General features: G+C 40.5%; 1 protein-coding gene across 3 annotated transcripts; it reads left to right on the forward strand.

The window, feature by feature from the left end:
• Nucleotides 1-1063: 1063 nt before the first annotated feature.
• LOC311131129 (ELAV-like protein 1) lies at nucleotides 1064-14054 on the forward strand. Of its 3 annotated transcripts, none has more exons than XM_084163951.1 (8): nucleotides 1064-1555; nucleotides 3132-3206; nucleotides 6395-6472; nucleotides 6656-6854; nucleotides 10369-10472; nucleotides 11173-11326; nucleotides 11504-11729; nucleotides 12323-14054. In XM_084163951.1, exons 2-8 carry the CDS (start codon nucleotides 3171-3173, stop codon nucleotides 12648-12650), a joined length of 1125 nt encoding a protein of 374 aa, XP_084020077.1. In that variant the 5' UTR covers nucleotides 1064-1555; nucleotides 3132-3170; the 3' UTR covers nucleotides 12651-14054. The 3 variants fall into 3 exon arrangements, with proteins under 3 accessions (XP_084020077.1, XP_084020078.1, XP_084020079.1); XM_084163952.1 differs by having other exon boundaries at nucleotides 1066-1555; nucleotides 3147-3206; XM_084163953.1 differs by having other exon boundaries at nucleotides 1108-1555; nucleotides 6656-6830.
• Nucleotides 14055-22333: the final 8279 nt, after the last annotated feature.

Genomic DNA, 22333 nt, shown 5'->3' on the forward strand with positions numbered 1-22333 from the left:
ATTAAAATCAAACATAGAATGGGAATCTGACTGTGATTAAATTAGAACACAACAACATTGTGGTATGTACCCACAATTCAACTGCCCTAAAAATATACTGGGGAAATGGGAAGAAATATCACTTACAGCTACATATTGAAAGTGTAATTCTGTGAGATAGCTTTTTCGAAGTACCTCCTCAAATCCCACCCATGCCAAATCCTGCTCTTTGCTCATTTCTCTATTTGGTTTAACATAAACATTATTGTATGTTAACGCAGAAAAACAAATACCAAAACGACAATCAAATATATATAGTAGATTCACACAAGACAGAAGTAAATTGGTATATATTGTGGATGGATGATTTTCATTCTTGTGGGACTGTGTTATATTGTGCAAAAGCAAAAGGCAAAGCCTCCCCAGTCAACACTCAAATGTTTTTGATCTGCTTTAATTCATTCAAATTTTAGGTGCGAGCAATGCTGGTATTATTATTTATTAACTATATTTGTATATTCACATTTACACAATTGATATTCAGACAGCAAAAATAAAATTACAGTTTACAGTTTTAAATGTGCAGACACCAGTGCAACTATGGAATCATATTTATATGGGACACATACAGGCCATAAATAAACTAGCTATAGTACACCATCAAGGATCTAATTAAAATGCAAAATAGTTTATTCTGTTTATTATATGTTATGTATTATATGCAGAGTAATTGCTTATTTTAAGTTGGGTAAGGTATTCAACACAACCACTGAGGTATAATAAGAACGAACACAACACTGTCAGTTCCGGTACAAATGATAAAACAGTCAGTTCCGGTACTACGGAATCATGGGAGATTGAGTTTCACAGTCCGTCACTCACAGCCCGCCACTATTAAGTAAATAAATAAATAACTAAATAATTCACAAAAAATGATTTACATGTGCTTAACGATTGATATTATTGATTGTCTTTTTACATAATTAATAACAGCGAGTAGCTAGCTAAATAGGCACAACGTTCACTCGGAACCAAAACGCTAACGTTAGCATACAAGATGCAGTTGGCCAGAGCGAATCACTTCCTGTCTACAAGGTGAACCAATATGCGTAAATTATTGAAATAAAATAAGAGTTTAGAGTTATGCGGGCCGAAATACTATATTATTTCTAAATTCTTGTCCGATAACTTACCTTGCGTTCTCACTGTAAAATAGCTAGCTACATCCAAATAAGCAGTTATGTTTATTTGAACTAATAGCACAAACTCAGCGCGCATCAAGTTTAAAGGAATTCAGAAGGGGCGTAGCGTCAGAGGTCTTTTGGCGTAATGAGTTTGTTCTATTAGTCCATGAAAACATTGGGCTTATTTGTACATATAGTTCATAGTTAATGAGAGACTGGGTTGCAACTACACGATTGCGCGTGTTAGCTCCACCGGTGTTTGACTTTTATTGGACGGAAGATTAAAAAAATTGCTGGCTAGCCAGGTCGCCGCCGATTTGCTTCTAAACTGGTTTCCGTGTACAGGTCCGTTTTTCGGCCTATTATTAATCACAGGAGTAGCGGTAAAGCAGGTACGTTAATCCAATGACAATGTATTTAGTGACCTAGCTATCTTTCCCATTCGTGCACAGATGTAACTAGCTAGTAAGTTATGTAACGTTAACGATGACAAACCGGCCTAGTAGTAGCCAGCCAGCTAGCGAACGCTTTGTCTTTACTAACGTTACCTAAATATCAAGCAACCTATTTACTTCCTACCGTCTCTTATTGTCTGCGGTGTTTACTAATGCAAGGCACATGGGTTCTAAACATCTGCCACACGTGCATTGATAGTTAGTTAGCTAATAGTGTTAGCCAGAGACTGTGAGGGGAAACGAGACATCCCACTCCCTACTTATTTTCTGTTTAATCCATTTTTTACAGTCTATGGTTTCAATGGAAGTCAATGACCTAAGTAGACTAGACACAGTTGTTATCGCATGATTGGTGTCTGAGAGCCACCACCGGGCATTACGTAGACAAACTTTTCAATGGTAAACTGCCTGAGTGAACCATCTTCATTTATCCACCATCTTTGGTGTTAGTTAGCTAACTGCGTACTACCAAAGATAGCTAAGTAACTAGTTAGCTACGTCTTAACGTTATCTGGCTGGCGAGTTCATTTCGTCCTCGCGTTGTCCGAAGCTGTCACGCTCACGAAGTGTGCTGGCTAACGTTAGCTAGTTAGTTTACCGACGTTACTTCATGCAGTTTGAGCAGATATCGCGCCAAATAGAGCAATAAACACGTTTTTGATCGAGCTCATTGGCTCCCAAATATGCCTGCACTGCCTGCAACGATCGTCATTTGCTGTCTTTACGCCCTGTATGTATTTCCCAAAAAAGGTCTAAATACATTTTTTCAAGCAACCGAAAAAAATGTAAATGCATTATTATTATTATTTTTTACCTCTTTCGGTCAAAAACAATGCATACTAAAAAATCGGTTGTTGTGCATTTTTATATATAGCTTTTTTTGGAAGTAAATACCGGGCGTAAGGACAGTAGTACATTTTTATTTAGCTAGACCATTTTTGGAACTACATAACGGGCGTAACGGCAGTAAATTACAATAGTTGCAGGCATATTTGGTGAGTAACGGACATATTTTGACATAAGGCTTGTAGAGCTGGTGAATAGTAGCTTGAATCAAATATTTTTTTATAACTAAACCAAGATGGACCACAGCCTGTCGTTTATAATGGGAACAAATGATTCATAGGGCTTTTTCGTAAATTCAATCTGGGATGGATTCGTAAATTCAATCTGGAGTAACGCTCTGGGCGTTCGTAAATTCAGAGTTTGCCAGATTGTCCTGTTCATAAATTCAGAGCGTTTCGCTCTCGAAGCGTTCAGGGCGCACACTGGACGCTCTGGCCGAGGAGTAGGGTTGATCCGAGCGTTCTGACCTCACAATGGCAGTCAAATACCCAACTATCTGGCTAACGTTGGCTAGCTTGCTAGCTACTTCCAGACACAAATGAGAGAACACCTCACTCTGACCATTTTACTCGCCCTAGCAGAGCTGGTTAGGCTGTTCTCATGTTATCCAGATCGTTGGTGACTGTAACTGTGCTGCTGGCAACAATTTAATTACTATTTTTATTAGCTACTTTTATTTCAGCATCTGCATTTGTGAAGCATCTACATGGCAGTCAGAAGGGGACACATCAGATATCTCAAAGTGAGTGGCTCTATCAAACGTTTTTGAAGTTATTTTGTAGCTATCCCAGTGAGCAAAACCAGGTTGAAAATACGTCTTATTCTGGTCGCAAACTGGTTGAAAAGGGAAGTTTTTATTAAAACGTATTTTTACTGACCAGAATATGACGTATTTTTGTGGCCACCATACGACCAGTTGGTCATAATTCTGACTTGTGTATTTTGTGCTATTGAATGTACTGGTCATAGTTAAGACTTCATCATAACCTGGTGATGACCACCTGACTACAGCTTATTACCTAGTGTAAAAAGATTTGTGGAGGATAAAGTTGGATATTGAAAACATTGTTCATTGCATTTATATTTATTTTCCTAGTCACCAATTAAAGTTGGAATCTGAAACATATATTCTTACATTTGAAAATAGATCAAGCAATGGCAAAAACAAATCTACATGCAAAATTGTTTTGCACATCTGCAGTAATTGTTTAATAATTCACCCACAGACATTACACACATAGAAATACTGGGACACCAAGTATATAAAGTCCCATTGTTTTATTTTATTAATGATTTAATAAGAGTGGTGTGGTGGGATAGATCCTCATCAATGACCTCTAAGCACAGAAGGCGATCTGGAGCGTAGCGGCCCTCTTGAAGAGTGGTGTGATGGGTCAGATCTGCAGTGAAGAGAATCAGCACATTACAACTTTATCAATTTGAGATTAGAAAAGGATATTCCTGAAGAAACTTTGTGGACTCAGCTGGCTAAAAGCTAGGCAGTTATAGCTTAGATGTCTTAAAAAAAGAGCAACTTTCTCATATATACTGAACAAAAATATAAACGCATCATGCAACAATTTCAAAGATGCTACTGAGTTACAGTTCGTATAAGGAAATCAGTCAATTTAAATAAATTAATTAGGCCCCAATCTATGGATTTCACATGACTGGTAATACAGATATGCATCTGTGGGGGTGGGGGGGGATTATTTGAAGTATGGGCCCTGTGTAGCTCAGTTGGTAGAGAATGGCGCTTGCAACGCCAGGGATGTGGGTTCGATTCCCACGGGGGGGCAGTATGAAAAAAACAAAACAAATGTATGCACTCACTAACTGTAAGTCGCTCTGGATAAGAGCGTCTGCTAAATGACTAAAATGTATCTGGTGTGACCCCCATTTACCTCATGCAGCGTGACGTGTCTCCATTGCATAGAGTTGATTAGGCTGTTGATTGTGCCTTGTGGAATGTTGTCCCACTCCTCTTCAATGGCTGTGCGAGGTTGCTGAATATTGGAAGGGAACTGGAACACACTGTCGTACACATCGATCCAGAGCATCCCAAACATGCTCAATGGGTGACATGTCTGGAACATTTTCAGCTTCCAGGAATTGTGTACAGATCCTTGCGACATGGGGCTGTGCATAATCATGCTGAAACATGAGGTGATCGCGTTTATACACTGGACAAAAATATAAACGCGACATGTAAAGTGTTAGTCCCATGTTTCATGAGCTGAAATAAAATATCCCAGAAATGTTACATATGTACAAAAAGCTTATTTCTCTCAATTTTCTGCCCACAAATTTGTTTACATCCCTTTTATTGAGAATTTCTCCTTTGCCAAGATAATCCAACCACCTGACAGGTGCGGCATATCAAGAAGCTGATTAAACAGCATGATCATTACACAGGTGCACCTTGGGCTGGGGACAGTAAAATGGCACTCTAAAATGTGCCGTTTTGTCACAACACAATGCCACAGATGTCTCAAGTTGAGGGAGTATGCGATTAGCATACTGACTGCAGGAATGTCTACCAGAGCTGTTGCCAGAAAATGTAATGTTAATTTCTCTACCATAAGCTGCCTCCAACGTTGTTGTTTTTTAGAAACTTTGGCAGTACGTCCAACTGGCCTCCCAACCGCAGAACACATGTAACCACTGCAGCCCAGAACATCCACATCTGGCTTCTTCACCTGCGGGATCGTCTCAGACCAGCCACCCGGGTAGCTGATGAATCTGTGGGTTTGCACAACTGAAGAATTTCTGCACAAACTGTCAGAAACCGTCACAGGGAAGCTCATCTGCGTGCTCGTCGTCCTAACCAGGGTCTTGTCCTGACTGCAGTTTGCTGTGGTAACCGACTTCAGTGGTTAAATGCTCACCTTTGATGGCCACTGTGGAGAAGTGTGCTCTTCATGGATGGTTTCAACTGTACCGGGCAGATGGCAGACAGCGGGTATGGAATCGTGTGGGCGAGCGGTTTGCTGATGTCAACGTTGTGAACAGAGTGCCCCATGGTGGGTTTATGGTATGGGCAGGCATAAGCTATGGAAAACTAACACAATTGCATTTTATCAATGGCAATTTGAATGCACAGATACAGTGACGAGATCCTGGGGCCCATTGTTGTGCCATTCATCCGGCGCCATCACCTCATGTTTCAGAATGATAATGCACAGCCTAATGTCGCAAGGTTCTGCACACAATTCCTGAAAGCTGAAAATGTCCCAGTTTTTCCATGGCCTGCGTACTCCCCAGACATGTCACCCATTGAGCATGTTTGGGATGCTCTGGATCGACGTGTACGACAGCGTGTTCCAGTTTCCGCCAATATCCAGCAACCTTGCACAGCAATTGAAGAGTAGGTGGACAACATTCCACAAGCCACAATCAACAGCCTAATCAACTCTATATGCAAAAAGGATGTCATGCTACATCAGGCAAATGGTGGTCACACCAGATACTTCATTCTTTCTTTCCCAACAGATGCATATCTGTATTCCTAGTCATGTGAAATCCATAGATTAGGGCCTAATGAATTTATTTAAATTGACTGTTTTCCTTATGAACTCAGTAAAATCTTTGAAATTGTTGTGTTTGTATGTTTGTTCAGTGTGGATAACTGGGCAGTAGTTCAATCAGATATCAATCAAAAACCAGATATCAACCAAATTAAGACGTCCTGAAAAATACTTATTAATCTGGCTGTGATAAGACGTCCCGACCAGATTTCAACCAGTAAAATACGTCTTTATCATGTTGTATGCCTACTGGGATGCATTGTGCTGTTGCTTAGAAGTTTAGGCCTGCATTGTATTATGACTGTTGTGAAATGGACAAGAACTGGAAAAAGGAGTGGAATGGTGTCAAGTGCTCAGTTGTCTGCGTCAGAGGATTGTAAATTAACCAGTGTTGCTCTTGCAGGTGTGTGAGGTACAGAGTTGTCAGGGTGACAACAGGGAGTCACAACGACATGGAAGTAAGGGTTCAATTAACATAAAGGTAAATCCACAGATTATTCAACTTTGGCTGTATTTTGAGAAAGAATTCTGTTTTGCATGTCTGATTCTTTTGGAACATGGGCAGCATTCTCTATGATCAGAACTAGATGACTGTTTATCACCCTTGATAAGGTTGTCTTCAGAATGGCTCACTTACTCTCGTCCCGTTCTCATGAAATTATAGCAAGTAGTTTACGATAACGGTTACGACGAACATATGGCAGATGAGCCCAAAGATGCCAAAACCAACCTTATCGTCAATTACCTGCCCCAAAACATGAGCCAGGATGAGTTGAGGAGCCTCTTCAGCAGCATCGGCGAGGTGGAGTCTGCCAAACTCATCCGCGATAAAGTGGCAGGTAATCCCTATCACCAAAACCAGAGTGAGTCCAAACCCTTTTCTTTTGACCTCAGTTCATTTACTTTAATCACTGTCCATAAGAAGGAGATTCATGGCCCCGGCCTTCTCAGTGTCTGTCTGCACATGTATTCTTCGTTTTCTTTTCCACTACTAAAGTCTGATGTTGAATGTGACATCACATATTTTTGTTTGACTGTGCCAATATTTTATTTCTTGATTACTAGTCTGTAAATTCAATGTGGTATCTGTTGGTTACCGTAATTGTATTTGACTTTGTATGAAACTCCCGCGTGCTTCCTAAAATTATTTTACCTAATTTATTCGATACTAAGAGTATTTTTGTAAATTGCAGACTACCTGATTTAGTGTTGGGATCAAGGATAGTCTTTTTGTTGTTTTTTACTCCTGTTTTTCTGTGCTATATTTACACCTTGTTACCTCTGTTCTTTAAACTTTCGTTACTTGAGTATCTCTTTTAATGGTGGTCTTTGGGGAGTTCTGTTCATGGTCTTTGCGGTTGTTTTCTTGTTTCATTGGGCATTATGGCTGCTCCATGTTATTAGATTTGGTGATAACTCCATATTGTAAAACCAAGCATTAAATACCTTTCTTTGGTGACCAGTTATAATGGAATTCTATTTAGTTTTCTCTTGTATTTAGTTTCAAATTGTAACGTGTAAATATTTATTGGAACGAGGGCGTTCAAGGTTTTTTATTTATTTAATTGTTCGATATCAGGCATTAGCTTTCAGAAATACAGTGAGGGGGGAAAAAAGTATTTGATCCCCTGCTGATTTTGTACGTTTGCCCACTGACAAAGAAATTATCAGTCTATAATTTTAATGATAGGTTTATTTGAACAGTGAGAGACAGAATAACAACAAAAACATCCAGAAAAATGCATGTCAAAAATGTTATAAATTGATTTGCATTTTAATGAGGAAAATAAGTATTTGACCCCCTCTCAATCAGAAAGATTTCTGGCTCCCAGGTGTCTTTTTATAAAGGTAACGAGCTGAGATTAGGAGCACACTCTTAAAGGGAGTGCTCCTAATCTCATCTTGTTACCTGTATAAAAGACACCTGTCCACAGAAGCAATCAATCAATCAGATTCCAAACTCTCCACTATCACGAGAATTTTGTTATCTCAATGGTTGAAGTCAAATACTTCTTAAATCTTTGAATAATTCCCAGAAATTAATTAAACAAAGACCCAATCCTGCAATGGTCAGCCTTTATTCTTTGAGAGCGCTGTGCAACAAAATGGTCGTACAATCTTTTTATACACACACGTCAGAGGAAAAATCCCACCCCGCTTTAGGCGGCCTGTATTTTTCCACCGTACACATCTTGTAAGCTCGCACCTGGGTTTAGCTCATGTGATTTTCCTCTGCTCTCCTGACCATCAGGTCACATATACACACACACACACACACACACGTGTTCTTATCATAGTCTACTCCTTGCTCGGGCAGGCTGCATTTTTTAGTTATCGCCGTCCTCACAATATCCTGCAATCCTTTTCACTCCCCTTTCCCTGTGTGTTTTTGGAACCAGTCTCCTGTTATTGGTTTCAATCGTTTTGCACTTCTTCTTGCCTAATTACAAAACACAAATACTCTGTTGCTGGGATATAAACACATTTGATTAACTCTCTAAGCTGTAGTCTACTAATTAGTCATACATTATTAGTTTAACTGAGAGTGTGACATTTTAGTCATATCTTACTCACACATTTCTTTATCATCCACCATGGCCAAGACCAAAGAGCTCTCCAAGGATGTCAGGGACAAGATTGTAGACCTACACAAGGCTGGAATGGGCTACAAGACCATCGCCAAGCAGCTTGGTGAGAAGGTGACAACAGTTGGTGCGATTATTCGCAAATGGAAGAAACACAAAATAACTGTCAATCTCCCTCGGCCTGGGGCTCCATGCAAGATCTCACCTCGTGGAGATGCAATGATCATGAGAACGGTGAGGAATCGGCCCAGAACTACACGGGAGGATCTTGTCAATGATCTCAAGGCAGCTGGGACCATAGTCACCAAGAAAACAATTGGTAACACACTATGCCGTGAAGGACTGAAATCCTGCAGCGCCCGCAAGGTCCCCCTGCTCAAGAAAGCACATATACATGCCCGTCTGAAGTTTGCCAATGAACATCTGAATGATTCAGAGGAGAACTGGGTGAAAGTGTTGTGGTCAGATGAGACCAAAATGTAGCTCTTTGGCATCAACTATATAAAAAAAAATTGCGTCTGCTAAATGACTAAAATGTAAATATAACTCAACTCGCCGTGTTTGGAGGAGGAGGAATGCTGCCTATGACCCCAAGAACATCATCCCCACCGTCAAACATGGAGGTGGAAACATTATGCTTTGAGGGTGTTTTTCTGCAAAGGGACAGGACAACTTCACCGCATCAAAGGGACGATGGACGGGGCCATGTACTGTCAAATCTTGGGTGAGAACCTCCTTCCCTCAGACAGGGCATTGAAAATGGGTTGTGGATGGGTATTCCAGCATGACAATGACCCAAATCACACGGCCAATGCAACAAAGGAGTGGCTCAAGAAGCAGCACATTAAGGTCCTGGAGTGGCCTAGCCAGTCTCCAGACCTTAATCCCATAGAAAATCTGTGGAGGGAGCTGAAGGTTCGAGTTGCCAAACGTCAGCCTCGAAACCTTAATGACTTGGAGAAGATCTGCAAAGAGGAGTGGGACAAAATCCCTCCTGAGATGTGTGCAAACCTGGTGGCCAACTACAAGAAACGTCTGACCTCTGTGATTGCCAACAAGGGTTTTGCCACCAAGTACTAAGTCATGTTTTGCAGAGGGGTCAAATACTTATTTCCCTCATTAAAATGCAAATCAATTTATAACATTTTTGACATGCATTTTTCTGGATTTTGTTGTTGTTATTCTGTCTCTCACTGTTCAAATAAACCTACCATTACAATTATAGACTGATCATGTCTTTGTCAGTGGGCAAACGTACAAAATCAGCAGGGGATCAAATACTTTTTTCCCTCACTGTAGATTAGCTTACAATGAAAAGCTAAGGTATTTCTTTCAAAAATGATGCATGGCCAGCATACTGCTAATGTTTATCAATGAAAGAATGTAGCTTGCTACATTTGCTAATGTTTTACTTGAAGTTAGTCTTGCATTTTAACCTACTACTGGAGAAAAACTACACCGGAGGAAAGTACTTTTCTGCATTTGATCTTTTCAGAATCCTGCTTTAACGTGACCCCGTGGATAATTTTGATACCAAAGTTTTTAAATCTATTGTTATTATAAGAGGCTGTTACTCCCTTCTATTTAAAAAATGTATTTTAATTTACACTTTCAAAGTGGGTCTTTTTTTCTTGAGCCATATTTTGCAGAAAATGTTTTCCTTTGCAAATGTTTTTGCCAAAATGCATGCATTGTACCGATATCTCCTGTGGAAGACTGGTATCCAATCTGTAAATATGGACAAACTTTTGTTATTTTATTTTGTTGTTTTTTCCCCCTTTTTTTTCTCTAGGCCACAGTTTAGGGTACGGATTTGTTAACTATGTTAACGCTAGTGATGCAGAAAGGGCTATCAATACCCTCAATGGGCTGAGACTACAGTCTAAAACTATCAAGGTAATGTGCAATAAGGTGTTTTCATGTTTCAACTGATGGATGTGATATGTTTCTCAAGTAGTCCCTGGGCAGTTGAGGGTGAGCCCTCCTGCAAAGTGTCTATTTGCAAAAGCATATGAAGGTATTTGGGTAACGTCTACTTAAACAATCATGTAATATTGAATTTTTTGATTGAAGCAATTGGCCTGTGTGGGTAACCTGACATGGTTTTATTTTCGGCACATGTTTATACTGAAGCTTATATTCATTTTGTTCAGACTACTTTTGTTTTTGATTTAACACTACTGGTTATTGCAGAGTTGGTTTTTGCTAGAGTGTGACGTTGTGCCGAATCAAATCCCTGCATAATTTACAATTACATTTTATTCTTAATTTTTTATTTTCCTTTTATAGCTTTTAACTTTTCCAAATGGATCCATTTTAAGAAATTATAATTGTCTTTGATTAATTAAGTAGCTGCTCAGCAATGTGCAATCTTGCTCTGCGATGTGACATGATTTTAATATTGTTTGTACTTTTTTGTTTCGCTTTAAAGTTTTTCAAACATATCAATACGAGACATTTAGATTTAGAATCTGATTTAAAATGGTCTAATGTTTGTAATATTGTGAAATTAATTCCAAAGCATTATTTTTTTGAATAAATGTTTTCCCTATAAATTGCACTCAGAATGGAAACTGACTTGTCGTCTCCTCATCAGGTGTCCTTCGCCAGGCCGAGCTCTGACGGTATTAAGGATGCCAATCTTTACATTAGTGGGCTGCCCAAGACCATGACACAGAAAGACGTGGAGGATATGTTCACACGCTATGGCCACATCATCAACTCACGTGTCTTGGTTGATCAGGCCTCAGGTAGGCAGGCACAGCCAGAATGAGAAATATTTGTGCGACTCAATTAAATGAGCACAAAGGATGCCATTCAAGTGGACTTTACACTCTCCAAATCCTAACTATTAGGGCAGAAAAAAATTGGGACATCTTTAGCCCATTCCATTAATTGCTTCTCCATTTCCTCCCCTTGCTTCTCAGGCCTGTCCAGGGGTGTGGCCTTTATCCGCTTTGACAAACGGGCTGAGGCGGAGGACGCCATCAAAGACCTGAACGGACAGAAACCCCCTGGGGCCTCGGAGCCCATCACGGTGAAGTTTGCTGCCAACCCCAACCAGGCCAAGAACTCCCAGCTCATCAACCAGCTCTACCACAACCAGGGTCGCCGCTTTGGAGGCCCAGTACACCACCAGGCCCAGAGATTCAGGTGAGTGGCCGACTGCACTACACAATGCATGTCAGTGCCCGGTTGTTAGATGGTATGTTATTCCATGCTACTCAGACTTGCATGGTTTGACACCAATTTTGTCAGCATTTGTTTTATTTACTTGGCAATCTGGAGTGATCAGAGAGTAGACTAAAGAAGTGAAGTAGACAAACTGCCAGTGTTTTAAAGTTCTAGGAAATGAGTCTGTGTAGTGTTTAACCCCTGTTATAGTGAGTGGAGGATGTAGCTCAGTTGGTAGAGCATGGCGCTTGCAACGCCAGGGTTGTGGATTCGTTTCCCACGGGGGGCCAGTATGAAAATGTATGCACTCACTAACTGTAAGTCGCTCTGGATAAGAGCGTCTGCTAAATGACTAAAATGTAAAAGAAAATGTTGTTAAGCAAGGGTATTTTTGTGACCCGGGGAGTCGAGACTAGAACCCCAGAGACCTAGACCCCTGACTTGTTTGTTCGCTTTTAGTACTTGTCAGATATTTCCAAGGTCAACAGGCCTGCACCTTATGTTTGTAGGTTATTTTAAACTGGCATCTATGGAGTAGTATTTGAAGAACCCTTGTTCTGTGCCCTTGGCAGATTCTCTCCGATGAGTGTAGACCACATGAGCGGCATGTCTACGGTCAGTGCTGAGGGGAACTCCACGGCCGGCTGGTGCATCTTCATCTACAACCTGGGCCAGGACGCTGACGAGGGCATCCTGTGGCAGATGTTCGGGCCCTTCGGAGCCGTCACCAATGTCAAGGTCATCCGTGACTTCAACACCAACAAGTGCAAAGGCTTCGGCTTTGTCACCATGACCAACTATGAGGAGGCGGCCATGGCCATCGCCAGCCTCAACGGTTACCGCCTTGGGGACAAGGTCCTGCAGGTTTCATTCAAAACCAGCAAGGGGGGTCACAAGTAAACCGAAAAGGGTGAAGGGGTACTTGTTTTCCATACTTACGATGATGGGAAGGGGGGGCGGGCAAGATGAGATTGGAAAGGCTACACATTTTGTTCTTGCAAGGGGATATCTCCTTGGTTCTTGTAATATAATGTCTAGGCTAACTATCACTTAAATCTTTCTTAGCTAGTAGAAAAGTAGTCTTCTGGCTTTGACATAAAAATAACCTACTTAATTGTTTTTTTGCTGGGCACGGGGAGGGGTTCTGAAGTGTGCAGAAAGGTTGTTGTCCAATTCTTGTGGGTTTTGTTTGTCTGTGTGCCACATACATGGTTGAGGGTGACAATGCAAAATCCTGCCATGTCAAATGCTCTAATTCCTACATGCTTGTAATTTCTCAATATTTTACTTAGCCATTTTATCATGATCAGTAGTTCTGATCAGTGCTAGGCCTTGAATCCCTCAAGTCTTTCTACACTCTTATTCGGTCATTTTTAACATACAAGTCCTTTTCTAAATCTAAACAAATCAGAGTATTAGATCAAGCATGCCCATCTAGACGTGGAAGTGGTAATGTGCTGGCAGCGCTTTTTTTTTTTCTTTTTTCTTTGGATTCGAAAGGGTTTGAGAAAAGATTGTTATTTAATGAGCGACCAAAGAGAGAGGACTGAAAAAATATATATTTTTCCAAATCATGCCCTCTGACACATCTTAATATCTGAAATGTGATAGAAACCTCAAGGAAGGTGTAAATGATTCAGTTGATCAGAAGATACTCTTCTGTCAACTGTGATGTCGATAAATACAGGGCTTTGTTTCTGATATAATTGAAATTGAGTATGCAAGCTTTACCCAATCCTGTGTTTTACTTTTCTTTAATTGAAACTGCCTTTCAACTTTTTTTCCATTCTTTTTTACTTTTTCCATTTAACATTTTTGTTGTGGAAATTTTAGTTTGTTACAGTTATGAAAAAAAAAGTTTGCTTTTTAGTTTGGTTCATTGAATTTGAAAGTTACATAAACATGACTAAATACCATTCCAACTTGACTCCTGTATGTTTCCATAATTTGCCTCTTCATTTGAACTGGAAAGCCCTATCTGGGCATGTCCTGCTTGGTTCGGTTCATTTGAACCTAATCAAGGTACTGCAGGAGTTTGTGTATGGGGTTTCTTATATACTATTATTCCCTCACAAGAGGCCAACCGATGGGGTCCTGGAAGGGGAGCTCACGGCTTCCCAGTTAGATGTGCATTATATCCACTTCTGTGATTTTGTGTACACAGTGATTTTCCATTTGACTCCAAAAAAATGTGTATATACTGTACATTGGTCTTTCGCCGAGGAATAAAACATATTTTTGGTAACAGCTGATAACATCCCCATTCTCAAATAAAACACTTCTCCATGTGAGAAGTTAAAGCTATTTGTTTTATTCTGGTTCTAGTTTCCGTCATGTTACCCTGAAACCAAGCCTCATGGGCTTGACTGGCTGCGACAGACTAAGACCGCCCAGGCTTTGTGTAGGTGTTCTGGAAGGATCTAAGATGTACTGCGCTGACCAGATGGACAACTTTTAAACGACACAGCCAACAGAGCCTAATTTTGGTGTCGTCTTCTGATAAGAGTTGGCCTGTTTTTTTTTTTATGGAAACATTATCCGGTATCAATGGCCACAAAAAAAAACACTTCTGTGTTGAATGCTCTAATAAGTAATATGATGTAGCCGATAAAAAATCTATAGTGTACCCTGTTGAATTTTGATACATCATAGGGTCTAGCTACCCTTTATTTCTATAGTAGATCTGAAAAGCTCAATACCCAAGATTAGTTCACATAGTGCTGTTTTGCCCATAAGGGAGTGTAATATATAGTGAGAACCAGAACCTGCATTTCATACAGCCAAAAACCCAAGATGGTTGAGTTGTGGAAAAACCTTTGCAATTCTATATCAAGGGCTATTTAATATGTATTAAAACATTGAAAATCCATATTTTTACTACTTCTAGTGACCAAATTCCCATCAAATCAAACTAAATTGGCAGCACGGTGCCACTGCCAAATCACAGTCTACATTAAAATGATTACGGGCAAATATTTAGTTTCCACATCTCAACATTCTGTTTGCCAACTGTAATAAACTGCCTGCTGTCCAGAAATGCTGCCATGGGATTGTTAAATCCCTTATTACTACAGTCTGTTTTAAAATAATTGGGCATAAAATAGATTGTAGGAGATGTTCTTGTCAATTTGACCCAGATAGAGGCTGGGAGCATCAAAGTCAATTTTACAGTTTTATCTACAGTAAGACTTGTGTGTGATTATAGCACAGGATGCCTACTGCATAGTAGGTCACAAAGTGCCAGGCTTACAAATGGCTTGTGTATTCAATATCTCAGTATGTGTTGTGGGAGGAACAGAGGGCTTGAATTGAGGGCTGCCTTTAAATTGCCTCCCTCCCTCCTAGAAACAGCTGTACACATGACCTGAGAATTTGTCAGCCGGTGTGACCTAATTTAGCCACCAGGCAGTGGCATGCACCTCTCCTGCTCTTTAACCCTGACCAGACCATGATTTGGTTGTGATTATACTGATACCATTTTCAGAAAAAAATATTTTAGAGTATTTACACTGTTAGTTTAACATTTTTCTAGTATAGAAGTCCACTAGATGGCAATATGCACCATGGTTCTGGGGTTTTTTCTCTTCTCCTGCCAGCCTTATTTTTGCTGTGTACCATATATGGACATGCAGACCCCCTTCCCCCCAGATAGCATATGAATACCTCATAAGCCATGGCATTAATGTTTAGAATTACAGGAAATTACCTGTAAAACTGCAACATTTTCACTCAGCCTCATAGCAAAATGTGTAGAATAGCATGAGATTAGCTATAAAAAGGCACATTTTTTCTGCCCCATGGCAATATGTGTAAAATTGCAGGAAATTAGCTATAAAACAGCAGCAATTTCACTCAGCCTCATGTCAAAATATGTAGAATGGTGTGAGATTCACTATAAAACTGCACCTTTTTCTCTGTGCACCATGGCAAAATGTGTAGAATTGTAGGAAGTTAGCTGTTTTCCCCCCTACAAATCTGGGTTTGTTGGTTGGGGGGGGCTTGCTCAGACATTGTGGGGGGCCCAGCAAAACTGTGGTACGCCACTGCATGCAGACTCCTAGTTTTGACCTACTAGCTGGATAGTAAGCTGAGCTCCCTGAAAGTTCTTTTCACTCAGAGGACATTCTTTCCACTCAAACCAGGTCAGTTATTCCCACCCCTCTCTTCCTCGCTCTCTATCACCTTCAACCGAGCCTACAGGCAGCCAGGGGCATCTAGCAGAAGCCTACTACTCTGTGTATGCAAGTGGACTGAAATATACATTGGATTTGAGGATCATAAATTGAAGTGTTTTTTTTGTTAATTCTGACCCATTGTTTAAATACACAAATTAGGAACTGTATAACATTTTATAAAAATATACCATAGTAGGCCCATACTAAACATCGAAAACCACTTGTCACACCAGTGGTTTTCTATCATACTCAATCTCTCATGACAATGCATTTATGATTTATTCTTTCTAAACAGGAATGGGACCTGTTGTTGTTATGCCTGTCCATGCTCCAAACTGCCACTTTCCCTCCACAATGAAGCATGGCGCTCTGTTTATTTAGCAAGATATCAGATGCTTACGATAATCCTATTTCCTTTTTATGTCACTGTTTTGTTGTTGTTGTTTTAGAGAAACATTACTGTCCCTAAAGGACAAGCTCTCATCCCTTTATGTGGTTGGACTGGAGATGTTTACAGAGCCTTGTCTCTCTCTAAGGCAGGATTTCTTAAACTATGGGTCGGGACCCAAAGTGGGCCCTGGGCATGTGAGAGGACAAATCAAAGTTTATTTGTCGCATACACAGATTAGCAGATGTTAAAGTAGGTGTAGTGAAATTCTTATGTTTCCACCTGTCACACCGGGTGCTGTAGATGTCCTGGAGATGCGCCCCTGGTGATGCATTGGGTTGACTGCACCACCCTCTGTTGCGGGCAGTGCAGTTGACGATGGTGCATCTGTAGAAGTTTGTGAGAATTCCATCAGCCTCCTGAGGTTGAAGAGGCGCTTTTGCATCTTCACCACAGTGTCGGTGTGGAGGGACCATTTCAGGTCTTCAGTGATCTGCATGTAGAGGAACTTGAAGCTTTGTGTAGGTCGCGAGTTATGAGAATACATGCCTTCAGAAAATATTCACACCCCTTGACGTTTTCCACATTTTGTTGTTACAACGTGGGATTTAAATGGATTTAATTGTCATTTTTGTCAACAATCTACACAAAATACTCTGTAATGTCAAAGTGGAAGAAAAATGCTAACAAATGCTAACAATAAATAAATAAATATATATATATATATATATAAAATACTAATATATCTTGACTATATTAGTATAACCCCCTGAGTCAATACCAATCATGTATATAAACCCTGGATTGCTGATGCTATGTATTGGCCATTGAGAGACTTTGAAGGCACCGGTCGGCCATAATGGCACTCCCCAGTATGAGCAGTCCTCCATAGGAATGAATGGAATTCTACAGTATTTCAATTACAAGGACAAAATTACATGTATTTAATTTATTTTTTATTTTTGTGGGGACGGTAACATTAGCAATCTCTAAAAGGAAAATGTTTTTATATATTTGTTCATAATTTTTTTGTATTTAGCTCACATAATATATGTTAAAAGTATGCATTAATGTGTCTAATAGAATAAATGTGGCAAACACAAATGTAGACATGAATGAATTTCTATAGCTTCTAAAATATTTTTTACAATCATGGTGGAGTGCCAAGATGGAGGCATGGTGGCTTCAACACAGCGCCCCCTTTTAGTCACCTAGTGTACATATATATCATTATTCAATACATGTTAGAATCACCCTTGGCAGCGATTACAGCTGACTCTTTCTGGGTAAGTCTCTAAGAGCTTTCCACACCTGGATTGTGCAACATTTGCCCATTATTCTTTTCAAAATTCTTCAAGCTCTGTCAAATTGGTTGTTGATCATTACTAGTCTTGCCATAGATTTTCAAGTAGATTTAAGCCAAAATGTTACTCGGCCACTCAGGAACATTCACTGTCTTCTTGGTAAGCAACTCCAGTGTAGATTTGAACATGTGTTTTAGGTTGTCTGCTGAAAGGGTTTTTTTTATCTCCCAGTGTCTGGTGGAAAGCAGACTAAACCAGGTTTTCAGCTAGGATTTAGCCTGTGCTTAGCTCCGTTCTGTTTCTTTTTTTATCCTGAAAAACTCCCCAGTCCTTAACGATTACAAGCATTCCAATAACATGATGTAGCCACCACTATGCTTGAAAATATGGAGAGTGGTATTCAGTAATGTGTTGTGTTGGATTTGCCCCAACATAACACTTTGTATTCAGGGCAAAAAGTGAATTGCTTTGCCACATTTATTTAAGTATTACTTTAGTGCCATGTTGCAAACAGGATGCATGTTTTCTGTACAGGCTTCCTTCTTTTCACTCTGTCAATTAGGTTAGTATTGTGGAGTAACTATAATGTTGTTGATCCATCCTCAGTTTTCTCCTATCACAGCCATTAAATTCTGTAACTGTTTTAAAGTCACCATTGGCCTCATGGTGAAATCCCTGAGCGGTTTCCTTCCTCTCCGGCAGCTGAGTTAGGAAGGACACCTGTATATTTGTAGTGACTGTGTGTTTTGATACAGTGGCTTGCGAAAGTATTCACCCCCTTGGCATTTTACGTATTTTGTTGCCTTACAACCTGGAATTAAAATTGATTTTTTGGGGTTTGTATCATTTGATTTACAAAACATGCCTACCACTTTGAAGATGCAAAATATTTTTTCTTGTGAAACAAACAAGAAATAAGACAAAAAATAATTTGTAGAGCCACCTTTTGCAGCAATTACATCTGCAAGTTTTTGGGGTATGTCTCTATAAGCTTGACACACCTAGCCACTGGGATTTTTGCCCATTCTTCAAGGCAAAACTGCTCCAGCTCCTTCAAGTTGGATGGGAACCGCTGGTGTACAGCAATCTTTAAGTCATACCACAGATTCTCAATTGGATTGAGGTCTGGGCTTTGACTAGGCCATTCCAAGACATTTAAATGTTTCCCCTTAAACCACTCAAGTGTTGCTTTAGCAGTATGCTTAGGGTCATTGTCCTGCTGGAAGGTGAACCTCCGTCCCAGTCTCAAATCTCTGGAAGACTGAAACAGGTTTCCCTCAAGAATTTCCCTGTATTTAGCACCATCCATCATTCCATCAATTCTGACCAGTTTCCCAGTCCCTGCTGATGAAAAACATCCCCACAGCACGATGCTGCCACCACCATGCTTCACTGTGGGGATGGTGTTCTCAGGGTGATGAGAGGTGTTGGGTTTGCGCCAGACATATCGTTTTCCTTGATGGCCAAAAAGCTCAATTTGAGTCTCATCTGACCAGAGTACCTTCTTCCATATGTATGGGGAGTCTCCCACATGCCTTTTGGCGAACACCAAATGTGTTTACTTCTTTTTTACTTCAAGCAATGGCTTTTTTCTAGCTACTCATCCGTAAAGCCCAGCTCTGTGGAGTGTACGGCTTAAATTGGTCCTATGGACAGATACTCCAATCTCCGCTGTGGAGCTTTGCAGCTCCTTCAGGGTTATCTTTGGTCTCTTTGTTGCCTCTCTGATTAATGCCCTCCTTGCCTGGTCAGTTAGTTTTGGTGGGCGGCCCTCTCTTGGCAGGTTTGTTGTGGTGCCATATTCTTTCCATTTTTTAATAATGGATTTAATGGTGCTCCGTGGCTGTTCAAAGTTTCTGATATTTTTTTATAACCCAACCCTGATCTGTACTTCTCCACAACTTTGTCCCTGACCTGTTTGGAGAGCTCATTGGTCTTCATGGTGCCGCTTGCTTGGTGGTGCCCCTTGCTTAGTGGTGTTGCAGACTCTGGGGCCTTTCAGAACAGGTGTATATATACTGAGATCATGTGACACTTAGATTGCACACAGGTGGACTTTATTTAGCTAATTATGTGACTTGGTTGCACCAGATCTTATTTCGGGGTTTCATAGCAAAGGGGGTGAATACATATGCATGCAGCACTTTTCCGGAATTTATTTTTTTGAATTTTTTGAAAAAAGTTATTTTTTTCATTTCACTTCACCAATTTGGACTATTTTGTGTATGTCCATTACACATGAAATCCAAATAAAAATGCATTTAAATTACAGGTTGTAATGCCACAAAATAGGGAAAATGCCAAGTGGGATGAATACTTTTGCAAGGCACTGTACTCCATCCAAAGTGTAATCAATAACTTCACCATGCTCAAAGGGATATTCAGTGTCTGTTTTATTAAAATTGTTCCCCATCTACCAATAGGAAGTCTAGGGGGGAAGGGGGAACAGGTAGCTGACTAGTGGTGGGGTATAGCTCAGGTGGTAGAGCATGGCGCTTGCAACGCCAGGGTTGTGTGTTCGTTTCCCACGGAGGGCCAGTATGAAAATGTATGCACTCACTAACTGTAAGTCGCTCTGGATAAGAGCGTCTGCTAAATGACTAAAATGTAAATGTATTCAGCATGATAAATGTCCATTGGGGTGGGGGCAGGGTAAATTATATATATACACTACCAGTCAAAAGTTTGGACACACCTATTCATTCAAGGGTTGTTCTTTATTTTTACTATTTTATACATTGTAGAATAACAGTGAAGACATCAAAATGATGAAATAACACATATGGAATCATGTAGTATCCAGAAAAGTGTTAAACAAATCAAAATGTATGTTATATTTGAGATTCTTCAAATAGCCACGCTTTGCTTTGATGACAGCTTTGCACACTCTTAGCATTCTCTCAACCAGCTTCATTAGGTAGTCAACTGGAATGCATTTCAATTAACAGGTGTGCCTTCTTAAAAGTTAATTTGTGTAATTTATTTTCTTCTTAATGCGTTTGAGCCAATCAGTTGTGTTGTTACAAGTTCATTAGAGTTACCAGCCAATCAGTTGTGTTGTGACAAGGTAGGGGGGGGTATACAGAAGTTAGCTCTATTTGGTAAAAGACCAAGTCCATATTATGGCAAGAACAGCTAAAATAAGAACAGCTCAGACATGACGGTCAGTCAATACGGAACATTTCAAGTTTCTTCAAGTGCAGTCGCAAAAACCATCAAGCGCTATGATGAAACTGGCTCTCATGAGTTACCTCTGCTGCAGAGGATAAGTTCATTAGAGTTACCAGCCTCAGAAATTGCAGCCCAAATACAGTGGGGGAAAAAGGTATTTAGTCAGCCACCAATTGTGCAAGTTCTCCCACTTAAAAAGATGAGAGAGGCCTGTAATTTTCATCATAGGTACACGTCAACTATGACAGACAAATTGAGAAAATGTTTTCCAGAAAATCACATTGTAGGATTTTTTATGAATTTATTTGCAAATTATGGTGGAAAATAAGTATTTGGTCACCTACAAACAAGCAAGATTTCTGGCTCTCACAGACCTGTAACTTCTTCTTTAAGAGACTCCTCTGTCCTCCACTCATTACCTGTATTAATGGCACCTGTTTGAACTTGTTATCAGTATAAAAGACACCTGTCCACAACCTCAAACAGTCACACTCCAAACTCCACTATGGCCAAGACCAAAGAGCTGTCAAAGGACACCAGAAACAAAATTGTAGACCTGCACCAGGCTGGGAAGACTGAATCTGCAATAGGTAAGCAGCTTGGTTTGAAGAAATCAACTGTGGGAGCAATTATTAGGAAATGGAAGACATACAAGACCACTGATAATCTCCCTCGATCTGGGGCTCCACGCAAGATCTCACCCCGTGGGGTCAAAATGATCACAAGAACGGTGAGCAAAAATCCCAGAACCACACGGGGGGACCTAGTGAATGACCTGCAGAGAGCTGGGACCAAAGTAACAAAGCCTACCATCAGTAACACACTACGCCACCAGGGACTCAAATCCTGCAGTGCCAGACGTGTCCCCCTGCTTAAGCCAGTACATGTCCAGGCCAGTCTGAAGTTTGCTAGAGTGCATTTGGATGATCCAGAAGAGGATTGGGAGAATGTCATATGGTCAGATGAAACCAAAATATAACTTTTTGGTAAAAACTCAACTCGTTGTGTTTGGAGGATAAAGAATGCTGAGTTGCATCCAAAGAACACCATACCTACTGTGAAGCATGGGGGTGCAAACATCATGCTTTGGGGCTGTTTTTCTGCAAAGGGACCAGGACGACTGATCCTTGTAAAGGAAAGAATGAATGGGGCCATGTATCGTGAGATTTTGAGTGAAAACCTCCTTCCATCAGCAAGGGCATTGAAGATGAAACGTGGCTGGGTCTTTCAGCATGGCAATGATCCCAAACACACCGCCCGGGCAACGAAGGAGTGGCTTCGTGAGAAGCATTTCAAGGTCCTGGAGTGGCCTAGCCAGTCTCCAGATCTCAACCCCATAGAAAATCTTTGGAGGGAGTTGAAAGTCTGTGTTGCCCAGCGACAGCCCCAAAACATCACTGCTCTAGAGGAGATCTGCATGGAGGAATGGGCCAAAATACCAGCAACAGTGTGTGAAAACCTTGTGAAGACTTACAGAAAACGTTTGACCTGTGTCATTGCCAACAAAGGGTATATAACAAAGTATTGAGAAACTTTTGTTATTGA

This window comes from Coregonus lavaretus (genome assembly GCF_964263955.1).
Source record: "Coregonus lavaretus genome assembly, chromosome: 6".
In the NCBI taxonomy this organism is placed as follows: domain Eukaryota; kingdom Metazoa; phylum Chordata; class Actinopteri; order Salmoniformes; family Salmonidae; genus Coregonus; species Coregonus lavaretus.

Bases quoted from the DNA above. Each gene is read 5' to 3' on its own strand.
- LOC311131129 (XM_084163951.1), top strand. From the start codon at position 3,171: ATGGCAGTCAGAAGGGGACACATCAGATATCTCAAA. The intron at 6,473-6,655 runs GTAAATCCACAG...ATGAAATTATAG, and splicing joins AGGGTTCAATTAACATAAAG to CAAGTAGTTTACGATAACGG. The intron at 11,327-11,503 runs GTAGGCAGGCAC...CTTGCTTCTCAG, and splicing joins CTTGGTTGATCAGGCCTCAG to GCCTGTCCAGGGGTGTGGCC.